Source organism: Myotis brandtii, unplaced genomic scaffold, assembly GCF_000412655.1.
Source record: "Myotis brandtii unplaced genomic scaffold, ASM41265v1 scaffold176, whole genome shotgun sequence".
Lineage (NCBI taxonomy): Eukaryota > Metazoa > Chordata > Mammalia > Chiroptera > Vespertilionidae > Myotis > Myotis brandtii.
Window position 1 is genome coordinate 3,085,805 of NW_005356519.1, and position 16,086 is coordinate 3,101,890.

The 16,086-nt window shown below is 40.0% G+C and overlaps 1 protein-coding gene across 1 annotated transcript in view; it reads left to right on the forward strand.

The window, feature by feature from the left end:
* LOC106725609 overlaps nucleotides 1–16,086 on the forward strand; it is an 83,296-nt gene that overhangs the window by 6,860 nt on the left and 60,350 nt on the right. Inside the window, exons 2-3 of the mRNA XM_014537320.1 lie at nucleotides 2,543–2,637; nucleotides 14,902–15,019. Coding sequence (XP_014392806.1) covers nucleotides 2,552–2,637; nucleotides 14,902–15,019 — 204 coding nt within the window. The 5' untranslated portion in view covers nucleotides 2,543–2,551. The remainder of the gene's footprint in view (nucleotides 1–2,542; nucleotides 2,638–14,901; nucleotides 15,020–16,086) is intronic.

Genomic DNA, 16,086 nt, shown 5'->3' on the forward strand with positions numbered 1-16,086 from the left:
TCATGCTCTCACCCCCTGTTGTCTATGTCCATTGGTTTGGCTTATATGCATGCATACAGTCTGCATTCCCACCAGCAGTGCAGAAGGGTTCCTTTTTCTTCACATCCTCTCCAGCACTTGTTGTTTGTTGATTTGTTGATGATAGCCATTCTGACAGGTGTGAGATGATACTGCGTTGTCATTTTGATTTGCATCTCTCGTATAATTAGTGACTTTGAGCATGTTTTCTTTATGGAATAGTTTTGGTGTGCTGAGAGATCTCTCTGAAAGGTCTGGCCTGTTTGTGCAACTCTGATTTTTAAGGACTTCTCTGATGGCACATAAGAGTGCATCTGTGGCCTGGCCAGAGTGGCTCAGTTGGTTGAGCATTGCCCGGTGCACTGAAAGGTTGCTGTCTGGGGCATATACAGAAGGCAACTGATTGATGTTTCTCTCTCACATCAATGTTTCTCTTTTCTCTCCCTCTCCCTCTCCCTCTCCCTCTCCCTCTCCCTCTCTCACCCACCCTCTCTCTAAGCATGTCCTCGGGTGAAGATTAAAAAAAAGAAAAGAGTGCATCTGTGTGACATTTTTTCTTTTACATCTATTGAACATTGGTTTATGTATCACTCCAAAGATCTAGCATTTAATGCATTTTCAAAAGCATATTCACAATCACCATTTTGTCAGCCACACCTTAATTTAAATTCCTCTCAGTGCTCTCATAAAATAAGTAGAAGAATATATGATTAACCCTATTTTTAGATGCAAATGAAGTAAATAAAGGTCACATGCTCTGCAGGTAAATTAGATACAAAAATCCAATTATCTTGATGGCCAATTATAAATCTAAATTCATTCGGTTATCCATTACCTGCACTTGCAATTATAAAGCCACACACAGTGATGGGAAAATATTTTACTTATGCTAGCAATCTAATACTTGATGCCCACAACAGAAATTTTTTTCTCACATACAGTCCTTTGCACATTAATCAGTGAGGTTTCATGCCTGAAGCATTTTATTTATTTAAGCAAACATTTAAAATTAAATTATTTGGTACTTACTGCTTGAGAGAAATTAAAGAAGACTTAAATAAATGGAGATATATATTATCTACATGATCATAACACTCAATATTATTTGTTATCAGTTTTCTCCAAAGGATCTATAGATCTATAGATTCATGTAATTTCAATAAAAATCCCAGCAGGCTTTTTTTGTAAAAATTTCAAGCTGATCTAAAAGTTATGCAAAAGTCCAAGATAGCCAAAACAATTTTGAAAAACAACAAAGTTGAAGAAACAAAACTCTCTGATTATAAACTTTTAATAAAGGTACAATAAACAAGACACATAGATCATTGAAACAGAATTCAGAAACAGACCCACATAAATATGGTCAATTGATTTTTCAACAAAGACTCCAAAACAATTCAATGGAGAAAGGGAAAAAATATGATGGAATAACTGGATATCTAAATTAAAAATATATGTATCAGGCCTAACTTTCATAATATGAATTATAATTTAATTACCAATTATTTGGGACTACTTCTCAGAAGGGTTATGGCTTAAACTATGACATTTGGACATCTCTTATGGAAACTGATCAAAATGACCAATGGAATAAAAAATCAAGGGACAACCCAAGTAGAAAATAATCTCCAAAGATGGTCCCCAAATAATTCTGCCCCTCCCTATACATGCATGCAGCTCCTTCCCTCAGGACAGAGATCTATGTCTTCTCTTCTTGAACCTGATCTGGGCCTGTCACTGCTTTGTCCAGTTGACTGCAGAAAGGTGACATTCTGGGTCTCTGAGCACAGGCATTCCTCCTTCTGAATCCCAGTAGCCATGCTCTGAGGAAACTGATGCAGTCAAATGGAAAGGCCCATTAAAGGCCTCCAGCAAACAGGCCCCACTGAGCTCCCATGTGACTGCCAGCACCAAGCTGGAGCCATCTTGGAAGTGGACCCCCCACCCCCAGCCCCAGCCTCAGTCAAATCAACCTGGCTAATGTCATGGGGAGCAGAGATGAACTGCCCCATTGAACCCTGTGCAAATGCAAAATCACAAGCAAACAAATGATTACTGTTTTAAGTTAGTAAGTATTGGGGTTGTGTATTATATAGCAATGGATAATTAAAACAACTTGCATTAGTACTGGGATATGAAGAAAACTGCCATCTACATGCCACCGATTTCAAGGAGTTTCTCTCAGATAGTATATATGGGACCAGATCAAAGGCAGACATGTAGGCCTTGCTCATAATTATTTACCTGAGGAAAAAGTGCTGGGCTTTGGAGAATGAGTAGAGGAAATTCTGGTGAAATTCTCCATACCATCCCTTCAGGATTTTGGTTGGGATTGCATAAACATTAGAGATTAATTTGGGGCAAATTGTCATCTTTGTCATATTGAGTCTTTCTATTCAGAAACATAACCTCACTTTATTTACTCAAGTCTTTGCAGTGTGTGTGTGTGTGTGTGTGTGTGTGTGTGTGTGTGTGTGTGTGTAAACTTTCTGAAAATTGTTTTTCTGTTTGTTCAGTTTAACAGAGTATCGGCATGGGTCCAGTATTGGAATTTGAGATGAGTTGCGTTGGAGATTATCTAGGTCCTTGGGCAATTCTTTTGGTCCCAAAGAAAAAGAGGTAAGAGTTTATATTTTCTGTGGTAATTTTACAAGATTTAGAATGTTGATAGCTTGTTTGAGGTAGGGAGGAAGCTGACTCAGAGAAATTCACTGATGTGTCAATTTGGTTGTTTCTCAAGGTTTGTTCCTTGACAATGCCCCTGTCCCACCTTCCTACACTCACCCTGGCAACAGGCAGCAATCCTAGTTTTATAAGTTGCCTTCCAGCCATAGTTCCTTTCGGCCCCACTTCACAGGGGTAGTCTTGATGAGGTTGTTCTGGTGGCATCTCCTGTTGACAGCCCTGCAGCACTGCTACTTCCATTCACAGCGTGGGGCTCTGGTTCTGTATGAGACACCATGTACTGATCTCTTAAGCAGGTTTTTCCTCTTTTCATTTATTGAATTGCAGGCTGCTCGATTTTCCCCCAATCTGGTCCTTTTTGCACTTTGTCTTATAGCAGTTTCTTGGTCCTATACTTTCTTTTTCTGTCCCTGAAACAGAATTATTCCTATGTTTATATTACACTAGAGGCCCAGTGCATGGATTTGTGCACCAGTGGGGTCCCTTGGCCTGGCCTGTGCCTTCTTGCAATCCGGGACCCCTCAGGGGATGTTGGATAGCAGGTTTGGCCCAATCCAGACAGGGAGTCTGATCCTGTGTGCTGAGCGTCTGTCCCCTGGTGGTCAGTGTGTGTCATAGCAACCAGTCAACTGGTTGTTTGGTTGCTTAGGCTTTTATATATGTAGACTAGAGGCTCAGTGCACAAAATTCATGCACAGGTAGGGTCCCTAGGCCTAGCTGGCGATCAGGGCCGATCAGGGCCTTCTGGCCAGGGGCTCCCTTCCCCTGCTGCCGGCTGGGGCCTTCCTTCGTTCTGTACCACCCCTCTGTGGTCAGTGCATGTCATACCAAGCAATAGAACTCGCGGTCTCCTGGTCAAACTCCCATGGGGACACTTTGCATATTAGCCTTTTATATATATAGATTATGTATATAGATTGGTCATTTCAATGGTATTTGAAAGGATGAAAATACTTTCCCCCTGAAATGGGAAGTTACAGAACTATCTTTCTTAGGCAGATATCTGATCATAAACAAATCTTAATGGCTCTCTGTAAAAGCCAAATTTCTCAGCTTAGCAGTCAGAACTCCCAAAAGTTTCACTCCAGCTCACCTTCTCACTATGTGCTTTTTATGTATCTGATATTTAGACTATTGCTATTTTTAGAACATATGCATAGTTTGCCATGTTGGGCATTTTGTTTTGATTTCCTGACCTGAAATTTCATTTATCATATAGTTATTGAATGCCTTCTATATACCAAACACTGTAAATAGTAACATTGTTGTTTTTTAAAAAAATTTATTTCAGAGAGGAAGAAAGAGTGAGATTGAGATAGAAACATCAATTATGAGAGAGAATCATTGATTGGCTGCCTCCTGCATGCCCCCCTCCCCCCCCTGGTGATTTGAGCTGTAAACCCGGGCATGTGCCCTGACCGGGAATTGAACCATGACCTCCTGGTTGATAGGTCAATGCTCAACCACTGAGCCATATTGGCCAGGCAACATTGTTTTTTAAGGCAATCATGCTTTAAAATTTTGGAGGAGAATATTTTCTTTCATCAAAATTATATTTTAAGCCCTGGCTGGGTAGCTTAGTTGGTTAGAGAGTCATGCCGATACACCAAGGTTGAGGGTTCAATTCCTAGTCAGGGCACATACAAGAAGCAACTAGTAAATGTAAAAATAAGTGGAACAACAAATCAGTGTTTTTTTCTCTCTCTCCCTCTAAATACAATTTAAAACACACACACACATACAAACTATATTTTATTTATCTAGATCAGGGGTCCTCAAACTACGGCCCGTGGGCCACATGCGGCCCGCCGAAAACATTTATCCGGCCCGCCGGGTGTTTTTGCCGCCGCTGTGTGCATAGGAATTTGTTCATAGTTTTTTTTTAAACTATAGTCTGGCCCTCCAACGGTCTGAGGGACAGTGAACTGGCCCCCTGTTTAAAAAGTTTGAGGACCCCTGATCTAGATGTTTAAAAGTATGGAATTTTACACTGTGACAAAGTAATATGCAGAGTCTATGTATTGACACATGAGCTGAGTTAATGCCATTGGTTCACCCTGAACCAGATCATAATGCACTAGGGGAGATGAAAACACAAGCGGTGTTAGCTGATGGTAGGTTAGAGTCAGAGCATTAACACTGGTGGAGTCTGGAGGTTTAAAATGAAGAATAATTCCATAAATAACTGGAAACAGCATGGCAAGAAATACGGTAGATTCTATCACTGAGCAATTATAGATGCAAGGTGCTATAGACTGTTTGTGTTCCCCCCCTACCCCTAAATTCATACGTTGAAATTCTAACCTCCAATATGATGGTATCAGGAGGTGGGGCCTTTTGCAGGGCCCTCATAGATGAGATTAGTGCCTTATAAAGGAGACCTCAGAGCGCTTACTTGCCCTTTCTGCCATGTGAGGACACTGTGAGAAGATGACCATCCATGAATCAGGGAGTGGGCTCTTGCCAGACACTAAATCTACCAGTACCTTGATCTTGGACTTTCCAGCCTCCAGAACTGTGAGAAAATAAATTATGTTTTTTATAAGCCACCTGGTCTATGGTACTTTGTAATAGCAGCTCAAATGGTTTATGAGAGAAAATTAGTACTAAGAAGTGGGGTCCTGCTGTAACAAATGAGGGAACAACTTTGGCATTGAGTACGGGGTAGAGGCTGGAAAAGTTTTGAGGTACATGCTGGAAGAAGCCTACATTGCCGTAAATAGACCATTCAGGGTGTTAGTGGTGAGAGCTCAGAAAGAAAAGATGAGGGCTGTAGAGCAAGCCTGCATCTTTTTATAGAACACAAGTAATTCTGCAGAGAATGGTGGAAACATTGACAGTAGAGACCATTCTGGTGGGTCTCAGAGAGAAAGGAGGAACTTGTTATTGGACACTGAAGGAAAAGCAATCCTTGCTATAAAGTGGCAAAGAACTTGGCTGAATGGTGTTCATGTTCTAGTGTTTTGTTCTGCCATTCACATTTTCTTTTTTAAAAAAAATATATTTTATTGATTTTTTACAGAGAGGAAGGGAGAGGGATAGAGAGCTAGAAACATCCATGAGAGAGAAACATCGATCAGCTGCCTCCTGCACACCCCCTACTGGGGATGTGCCCGCAACCAAGGTACATGCCCTTGACTGGAATTGAACCTGGGACTCTTCAGTCCACAGGCCGACGCTCTAGCCACTGAGCCAAACTGGTCAGGGCTGCCATTCACATTTTCAACTGGTCTCCTTGCCTCTGGCCTCCCCACCTCTCATCCATCCTACACACTGCTGCCAGAATGAGCTTTCCTTTTTTTAAAAAATTTTTAAAAAATATTTTTTATTGATTTCAGAGAGGAAGGGAGAGGAGAGAGAGATAGAAACATCAATGATGAGAGAGAATCATTGATTGGCTGCCTCCTGCACACCCCCGACTGGGGACCGAGCCCACAACCCAGGCATGTGCCCTTGACCGGAATCGAACCTGGGACCCTTCAACCGCAGGCTAACGCTCTATCCCCCGAGCCAAACCCACTAGGGCCAGAATGAACTTTCTTAATTAAATTGGAAGACCTTCTGCATAAGAGTCTGGAAGAACTCTTCATTGCCATATTATTGTCAAACTTTTTAGTATGACCTTGTCCTTCTCTTGTTCTCTAGTCTTCTCTCTTTCCATATTTCTCAATATGTGCCCTGTAATCCTGCCATATTAAATAAGTTGCCAGATTGCATCATGTTATTTAATGTCTTTATGACTTTGATCATGCTGTTTCCTCTCTTAGGATTCTCTTCCCTTCCTTCCTTGCCTTACTAACTCCTTCATGTTCTTTAAGAATTATACAAAATAATATTGAATGTAAACTGTAATTGAAAAATTTAAAAAAATAAAGAATTTTTGTATACGCCACCATCCTGAGAAAGTCCTCGTTATCATTCCAGGCTGAATTCCATGTTTTCACTTAATTCTGTTTCTTTTAGACTTCTTTTCTAGTGCCATGATTACATAGTATATTTACATCATACTATTTCTGAATCTGCTATGTAAATTTTGGTTTGCTTAAGAGCACCTATAATGTATCAGGCACCACTGCTGAATCTAAGTGGTAAAGTGGTGATCAATAAAGATACAGTTCTTGCCCTTAAGGAGCTCAGAGACTAAAGAGAAGACAGACATTAAGCAGGTAATTGTAAGTGCTCTGAAAAAGAAATATAAATGCTATGGGTAGTATAACAGGCAGACCTAGGGGATCAGAAATCTTTAGGCTCAGATTTCTGTCTTCTCCAGTGATTTTCAACCTTTTTCATCTCATGGCACACATAAACTAATTACTAAAATTCTGTGGCATGCCAAAAATATATATTTTTTGCCGATCTGACAAAAAAATGGGTATAATTTTGATTCATTCATAGCGGGCAGCTATTGTTGTATTGACTGTTTCATTTTTGTAATTTGAAAATCTAAGGGAAAAGAGGTCAGTGCCCCTGACTAAATAGCCAGGCATTGCATGTTTTAAAAATTCTCGCAGTACACCAGTATACCTCTTGCAGCACACCGGTTGAAAATTGCTCATCTACTCCATTAGCTCCTGAGCAGCTTCGGATCAGGAAGGAAACTATTTTAGTTCTACTGGCCACTTGATAAGGTTTTGTGAATTAATACATGCATTTCATGATGGAAAGCTTTTTCTTTCATGAGGCAACGAATTAAAATTTTAAACTGCTGTAATATTTTTTGCTTTATTAAGTCCCAAGAAACTTTTTTCTAAAATTTCTACTCATTATTCCTAGCTTTGGTCCCTGGAAGAGTTCAGGATAAGTTTGTTCTTTCTTTCATATAGTAGCCCTTCAGATATTTTAAGATAGGTTATGTGGCCCTGTGTATACCCTGTTTCTAGTAGAAGTGGAATGGGGTGGTTAAGTATTTCCATTCCTTCGAAGTCAGAAGAAAAAGTACTTGTACTTACTTTGTGACTACCTGTGAAAGATGGTGGATTGAACACAAGCATTCACCTTGGCTATTTCTCCAAACCCCACTAAAATGACTTAAAGGATTTTTAAAAAGGCATAAATGTCTCATATTCAAAGAGAATAAATGGGAGTGAGGACATTAGCAAAAGATTTTGGAAGCTGGAGAGTAGATGGATGGGTGATAAGTTTTCACTTGTCATAATCATATTATATCCAAGGAAGAGGAACCATAAACAGGCCGTCAGGAAACCCCAGAAGTGAGGCACCTTGCACCATAGACCTCCCAGAGGCTAAGAAATGTCAGTGCCAAGTGTATTAAGCATACCTTTTTATTCTGATGATTTGACATCTGAGGCCTTACTGATAGTGGGGAGACTGCACCTTCCAGGGCTAGCCAATTCCCCCTGATTATAATGAGTCCCCTTCCTTGCATCTTCCATATGCAAGCCAACCAATCCAGAACTCACATGACCTCCCACCTCTTCTGTCAGGCTCTTACATTCTGGGCCAATGTTGTGCTGTCCTAATCATCCCAGGGCCAGGTATAAGGTCCCTGGGGACAGTTCCCAGGCCCCAGAGCCTGCTGAAATCATTGGAACTAGCCAGTCCTAAGTCTGCTTACCCCACCTCTTCCATTCCTCTCATGAAAGCGACAGTAAAGGCTCTTGCGCATATTTCTCCTTCACTCCCTCTGCCTTCTGACCACCCTGCTGCTTCTCTCTGTGCTCTGTGTGGCATGGCATGCCTCCATCTCTTGGCAACTGTGAATAACAAACCCATCTTTTCAGTGGGAAGTTGCTTCCTGATCTGAATAATAATCAAATTAATAATGAAATAATAAATTCTAAAACACCAGGAATCTCTGAAAAAGAAGGGTAAAACAGGAGGGTTGCTTGAAAGTTTGTATAAGAAGCAGTTAGATGCTCCAGATCTCCCTTGCTATCCACCGCCCACCCTTTTGCCTATCACCATGCATAGCTGCCCAACTGCCCTTCTCCCACTACAGCAGTGACTTTATTTACTTTCTGAATAAAAATGAGCCAGAGGGAGTGAGGCTACCACACTGAAAACAGAAGTGGCAAGTGCAAGTCCACATACCGAAGGGAGAAACTCTAGATCCGTTCAGCTCCAAGATTAGTAGCAATCTGGCTTAGAGCCTCATGTAGAACATTGGACATGTTTTTGTTGTTGTTTTCTGGAAATCTAAGAAGCCCCAAAGAAAAGCCTAAAGATACAGATGATTGGGGCTTTCCTCAAGAATAACCTCAGCCAGATCACTTTATAGTAAAGTTCACCAGTTTACAATCCCTGCCTTGGTCCACACAGTTTCGAGTTCAGGTTTGAATGCCTGCCCTTAAATTATGAGTGAATAGATAGTCCATGATCCCCATGCATTTTAGCAGGGCCTCCAACATCAATAACAGAGGCAAAATTCAAGTGTAAGCTGGAACTTATAGAAAACAGTTAAAACTAAGAGGGAAAAGAAAAAGTTAAAGAAAAAAACCTACCTCATTAAAATCTGCAGAGAGATAAGAAAAAGTAACATATCTATGAAACAAATATGAGTAAAAAAAAAAGAAAAATTATGAGAATAAAAAAACCCACTCTTGGAAATTTAGAATATGATAATAGAAAATAAAAATATCAATAGATGGGTTGAAGTCTCCCAGAAAGTAGAATAAAAGTGGATAGAGATATAAAATGATGGAAATCATCCAAGAAATAAGAAAAATTTCCAGCATGGAGGGACTGACATTATAGATTGAAAGGTCCCACCACTTTCCCAGCACAATAGATGAGAAATCACCTAACTCAAAGTACATAATCATGTAATTACAGTACACTTAGGACAAAAAGATCTTCTAGGCATTCAGAGAGAAAAACTGTCACACACAAAGGGTCAGGGATGAGAATGGCCGCAGGCTTCACAATGGAGTAGGATCTTCAAATTTCTGAAGGTAAATGATTCCTGACCCAACTACACTGGGTCCAGGAAATGAGGGAACCAGCACAGGAGAGAGGGAGAAAGCCCCAGACCAGTAGCCGTGTGGGGCAGAGGGAACAGCAGGTCCTGATTGGCAGAAGAGGGAGGGACTCCAGAATGGCTATGTCCAAGGAGAGAGATGTGATAGGATACCGAATGAAAGGTTAACATGTGGTATGCAGGCAGGCTAAGGAGCCATCTCAGAAGGTAGATAAAGAAAAATTGAATTTATTTAAGGAAAGGGGAAGGGCGACGGGATACCCAAAGGGAAGGGCTGTACAGCACCGAGCCAAGGTCAGTGATAATAGCACCCAGGAGCTGGAGTTTCACCCTTATATGCAGTCACTGGGGGGAAACTTGTCAGGGGGTTTTGGGGGCTGAGCCAGTGAGCTTGCAAAGCGGATGGAATGCAGGTGTGCGATCAGGTGTCTTCAGGACAGTTTCCATTCCTGGTATGGTCTGACTCTGGTGTTCAGCAAGTTTTTCCTGGTCTTTTGTTCTCCTGTGGTGGGAAGCTTACAAATGGCTAAGTATCATATTGCCCTATAGTCCTAACACCTAATATCTTTGCAAAACATGTTGAGAGAAGATTTACATTTCTAGAAGAGAGTTTAGGGTAAATTAATATAAGATACATAGAGAACTAAACAAGTGACAAAACAAATTCCAGGAAAACAAAAAGTTGTACAAAAGAGGAAATATAATCATCCTATACTACATGACTCAGCAATGAAAGATATCTCATGGTCGTAACAACATAAATGATATGTAAATACTATTGATCTAATCAAAGGCTGAGACAATAATGCATTATGGGAAGGAGGAGATATGTGAGAGTATGTGTGGGTGTGGTATAGATGTGGGGGGGGGGCAGTAAGTGTGTAACAGAACCATATTTTCATCTTCCATAAAAGGAAGTTGATAGATATATAAAACTGAAAAAATTTTAGAAAAGCAGTATTAAGAATAGAAATATGACTCTAAATACTAAAAGAGACAGAAAAAAAGGATTGGAAACTAGTCCCTTGGAAATAAGACTTGGGAGGGAAGCACATGAAACTCTTGGATTACTGTTTTTCATCAACTTGGTGGAACTATTTAATTTTGTAAACTATGAATATATAAACCGATTAAAAATAAAATTACGTTAAAATTTACTTGTAAATTATAAAATAATAGATAAAGACCATCTTATTGATAGTATTGACAATAAACTATTTTTTTAGTTGCTCTGGTTCAATGTTTATGCTAGATAAATGAAAGCTTACAAATTAGTGTCCAGAACATTGGCATATAGCAAATTCTCAAAAAATAATAATTTCCTTCTAAATAAAAGTACCTAAAACTTTCTTCATGTCAAAACAAATAGAAAAAAGTGAGATGTTTTGATTTTTTTTTGTCTAGCAACATATATTATTCTATTATAAACTAGGCTACATTTAAAAATCATAATTTAATATTAGAAAAAGTTATAGTCCTGTAACTACAATGTGGAAATCAAATAGCTTACAATTGATTTAAATTGTTTCATGTTTCCCCAAACCAATATGATGGTTAACAAATCAAAAGGAAAAATATGCTAGTTAATCATAGCATAAGCTTTTTTCCTAATATGGTATAAGCAATTTCAGCATTCTTACTGTATGACATCTTAGGGTGTGTATTTTCTTAACTCTCAGAGGAAGATTAGTAACGTATCATGTGCTTTTTTTTTTTTAAACCACATTGCTACCCGACTTTAGAGCTCTGAAAAGCCCATGCTCCTTACATTATAATTAAGCAGTGATGTAATCTGATCTGGATTTGTGTCTGAAATAATCACAGGCAATTTCGCAGTGAGGTTTGCCTTGAATTTTTGTTTTATGAATGAATTCTCCTGGAAAATAAAAACTTTCTAGAAATTCTGTTTTAAATGTCTTCTGTGAACTTCACAGATATTCTCAAACAGTATAGTATTATTTGTTCCAAAACCCATGTTCCCCAATTTGGTATCAACTATCAGTACCATTTACCAAGGCTAGCTATCTCTCATATATGAGATTTCAGAAGGTTCCTTATGTTCAGTCTGCTTTCATCTGCAGTCTACAATTCTGCAATTCATCATTTTACATTTTTTACACTTTCCACATGTCAATTACACATCCTTTTAAAATGCAAATGGTGAAATAAAAATCCAAATGGTGATGGCCATTCACTACCTAATATTTTCCCCTAATAACTGGGATCAAAAAAAGGAAGCTGTAAAGAGAGAGAGAGAGAGAGAGAGAGAGAGAGAGAGAGAGAGAATGAGAATGAATTGTATTCCTTAGAATAGGGTCACCGCCTCATTAGAACAGAGTTATCCAACCAGCAGCAAAAGCTAGGGCTCCAATGGTCCCTGCTGTATCTGTACTGCAGATGCCCACAGCCTACACAGCTCACACCTGCAGAATGCCTGGGAAACACTTTGATGGATGGGAGCAATTTTCAGTAACATAGGGAATGATGCTGCTTTGTGCAACACTGTTCCCTTTTTCTTGCAACACAAAGTCAAGTTCTATTTGCCCAATGACACAGCATTTCATTAACAGTGTGCTTTTCTAGCCAGGAGGGTGGTACTAAGGCATGATCTTTGAATAGCATGGCAGGCTTCTGAGGAAAAATGACATACTATATAGATGGACATTTATCTCGTTTAATTAGAAAAGGTCATGAGGCTTTTTGTCTTGTTTTATTTTGTAGACAACAATCACTGATATACGGGTCAAAGGAGCCACATTTATAATAAGAAGAGAATGAGGAAAAAGAAAAAGAATTAATTCAATTAATACTGATTAAAAGTAATATAATTAATAAACCACTAAAATCTATATTTTTGGCTTTTTTCCCCCACTATGAATGGCCCACCCATTGAGTAAGCATTTAGCTGACAAGGAGGGTTTCTCAAAGTTTTTGTGTTGGTTAATGGTTCAAAATTTGTATATCTCCTTTTATAGGATAGAAGCAGTTTTATTGAAGTTATTTGAAATACCAGACACATTTGAAATAACATCCTGCAGAGGCTGGAGGTAGTACAGACACTCTGATAATAATAATAATAAAAAAAGAATGGAAAATTAATATGTAGCACATGTAAATTGGAAAGTAAATTTGCATAAGGACTCCTTTTCAAGTTTTATAATTTACATGATTTATTCTTTTATTTGGTCATTTCCTTGTCTCACAAAGAATTAGAAGTAGTCCTGAAATAAATATGAAAATATAAATAATTTTAAAATCTGTATTAGCTAAAATGTAAATAGGAGTAAGCCAAGATCTTGAAAAAATGTACAGAATTCAGAAATGAAGACAAAAAGGATAAAAGAAGTTGTATTAGCTAAGCTAAATAAATGTTTGGAAATTGAATTCATTTTTGTTGACTATTACATTTTCTCTAAGCTATTGAAAACCATAGCTATTGCCCTGACTGGTTTAGCTCAGTGGATAGAGCATCGGCCTGGAGACTGAAAGGTCCCAGGTTCGATTCCGGTCAAGGGCATGTACCATGGTTGCGGGCACATTCCCAGTGTGGGGTGTGCAGGAGGCAGCGGATCAATGTTTCTATCGATGTTTCTAACTCTCTATCCCTCTCCCTTCCTCTCTGTGGAAAATCAATAAAATATATTTTAAAAAAAGAAAAGAAAACCATAGCCATAAAGTTTGGAGAGTGTGAGGCAAGTCCCTCAGCAGACTTATTTAAGTGCTTTGCACTTTGTAGACATTTAATAAATTCCTGTTGAACTGAGAAAATTTTTCAAGCTTTACACCTTTAGTAGTTAGAACATGAGACCAATCAATTATTAAGTCTTCATGCTATTATTATAACAGATTTTTTGTTGTATTTGTTTTTATTTTTCTAATTTTAAATGTAGTGTATGTTCATTGTATATAATTATGTACTTAGATATTAAAAATTTAAATCTCACATACCATCAGATCTAAAGGGAAATAACAGTAAAGTATATTTTTCTTCATTAAGTTTCTCTTCCCCATCACCTACCCTCTCTGTGAGGGAGGAGGAAGAAGATGATGACATACCATAAAGATACTGAAGTAGGGATCAGAAAACCTGCATCCAGTCAGGGCACTGCTACTAGCTGGGCTAGTCCATGGGAGGTAAATAGATTTCATCTTTAAGCCAGATCTCTGACTGATAGAAGAAGCTGCCTAGAGTGCTCCTTGGCCTTTGGTCACATCTGGATTCAGCAGGAAAACATGCCATCATGTGAACATAATTTTGCCAGTGGCCACCCTGGAGTCTATTATTAAATTTATCAGTGATATGGATTGAACTGTGGTAGGCAATTAGACACACATGAGCTGAGCAAGGACGATGGACCAGGTATAGAAGGTCAGCAGGGCAGAAAGCCCTGGGTGGCTAGCGATGTGCAAAACTGGACAAACAAGGACTTTGACCCCAGGATGACCTTTCCTCCCTTAACATATGGTTGGTCATGCGGTTCAGACCCTCACCTTTCCTCCCTTGGCATGTTGCTAGTCATGCAGGTTAGACCCCCTTAGAGGAGGAACAGAAAAGGGGGCCAGAAAATAGCCCTTAAATATTAAGTACCCAGGACAACGAGGTTCTGACGGAATCAAATATATCTAGGCCTCAGTTATGTTTCAGCTCTAGGCCCAGAAAAGCATCAAAACCAGACAAGCGACACTGGCTGACATCAGGACCAGCTGTGTTGATTAATGACCCCCTGCCCTGGCACCGACCAGTCAGTGGAGACCATGACCCTGAGAGAACACACCTGGAAAGCTGATGAATAATCTATTGGGATAATCCCCTGAGACCTACAGATAAATTACCCTTAAGACAGAGAACCCAGTACCAAGCTCTCCCCAGAGCACACCGGTGCCTTTCCTCTTCTGCTGGAAGCATTGTCTTTGCCTCTCTTGCTTCTAAGTTTGCCTCTGTAACTTGTTCTCTAAGCCCATGCAGCTCAGCTGGCTCACTTCTTCCACCACTCAGCTCTTCCACCTCTGTGACTTCCTAAATAAACTTTTGCTTGTATTTGAGTCTTAGCTCTGAATTCTTCCTTAGCCAGAACTCTGGGGACTGAGGTTGCTGAACTGAGGTCCATTTGCTGATAACATTTCGGTGCCATTTTCACCAACAACAGAATTACATTATTTATATAGTGTCTTTCAACTCTAATATATCATTATTAGGTAAAGAAAAATCATAGTTGAAGTTTTCAGGAATATTTTAAAATACAGGTTTCATTGTTATTTAGGTATGGCAAGGCCAATAGATCGGGAGATGACTACCATGAAAACGAAAATTTATTATACTCACAGATCCTGAGAGGAAAGGGTACACCCCATCATGAGGATCACACAGGGAAGCATGAGGTAAGTCAGAGGCAGAGGGAGTAGGGGGAAATGTTGGCAAGAGCCTTGACTGTGGTTTCTGCAAAAAGAAACAGGTTTAGGATTATCTAATTCAAATAATTCCAGTGGGGTCTGGAGCACAGGGGCTGTCCCCTAGTTGTCTGGTAGCCAGCCCTGGGGTGATTAGGGCAGGGGAATAGCTGCCCTGAGTGTGGGAGCAGGGAAGAGGTGGTTGGGGGTGTGGGCTCTGGATTGGTTGGTTTACAGTCCCTCTGGAGTCATCAAGGCCCCGATTTCAAAGCATTAAGATACAGAAAATAAAAAGACATGGTTAACACAAGGCACTTCTTAGAATATCAGTTGTTTTTTTGCATTTCATTTAATTCAATACAGTGTCTCTTACTGCTATGAATTCCTTTGATTATGGGGAGAAAATGTAAGCAACAAGTAATAATCTGTTCTTTTCCAAATGGGAGAGTGCTCAGACATCTGAAAGAGATATCCCCTAAACACTCCTATATTGTTTTGGTTGTACTAACAGCAGTTTGGGTCTAGTTGTCCACTGTTAACAACAAGTTCATGATCTGTTATTGAATATTTTCAGAATATTACTCACAGTTTATTGTTGAGACTGCCAAATCCAACCAATCAGTTTATGACTGCCCATCTGGTGGCTAGACATCACGATAATCTTACCTAAAGAGAAAGACAGTCAATATCATAGATTATTATATCTTACTAGAGGCCTGGTGCACAAATTCATGCACAGGTGGGGTCCCTCGGCCTGGACAGCGATCGAGGCCTATCAGGGGGCCGGCCGGCTGGGGGTAGGGACCCCAGGAGGTTGGCTGGCCAGGGGAAGGGGCTGTGGGAGGTTGACCGGCACAGCGGGTGGGGCCATGGGAGGTTGGCCAGCTGGCCCCTGGATCAGGGCCGATCAGGGGGCTGGCCAGGGGGAAGAGCCATGGGAGGTTGGCTGTGGAAGCTCACTGACCACCAGGGGGCAGCTCCTGCATTGAGTGTCTGCCCCCTGATGGTTAGTGCGCATCATAACGACTGGTCGACCGGTCATTCTGGTCGTTCTGCCG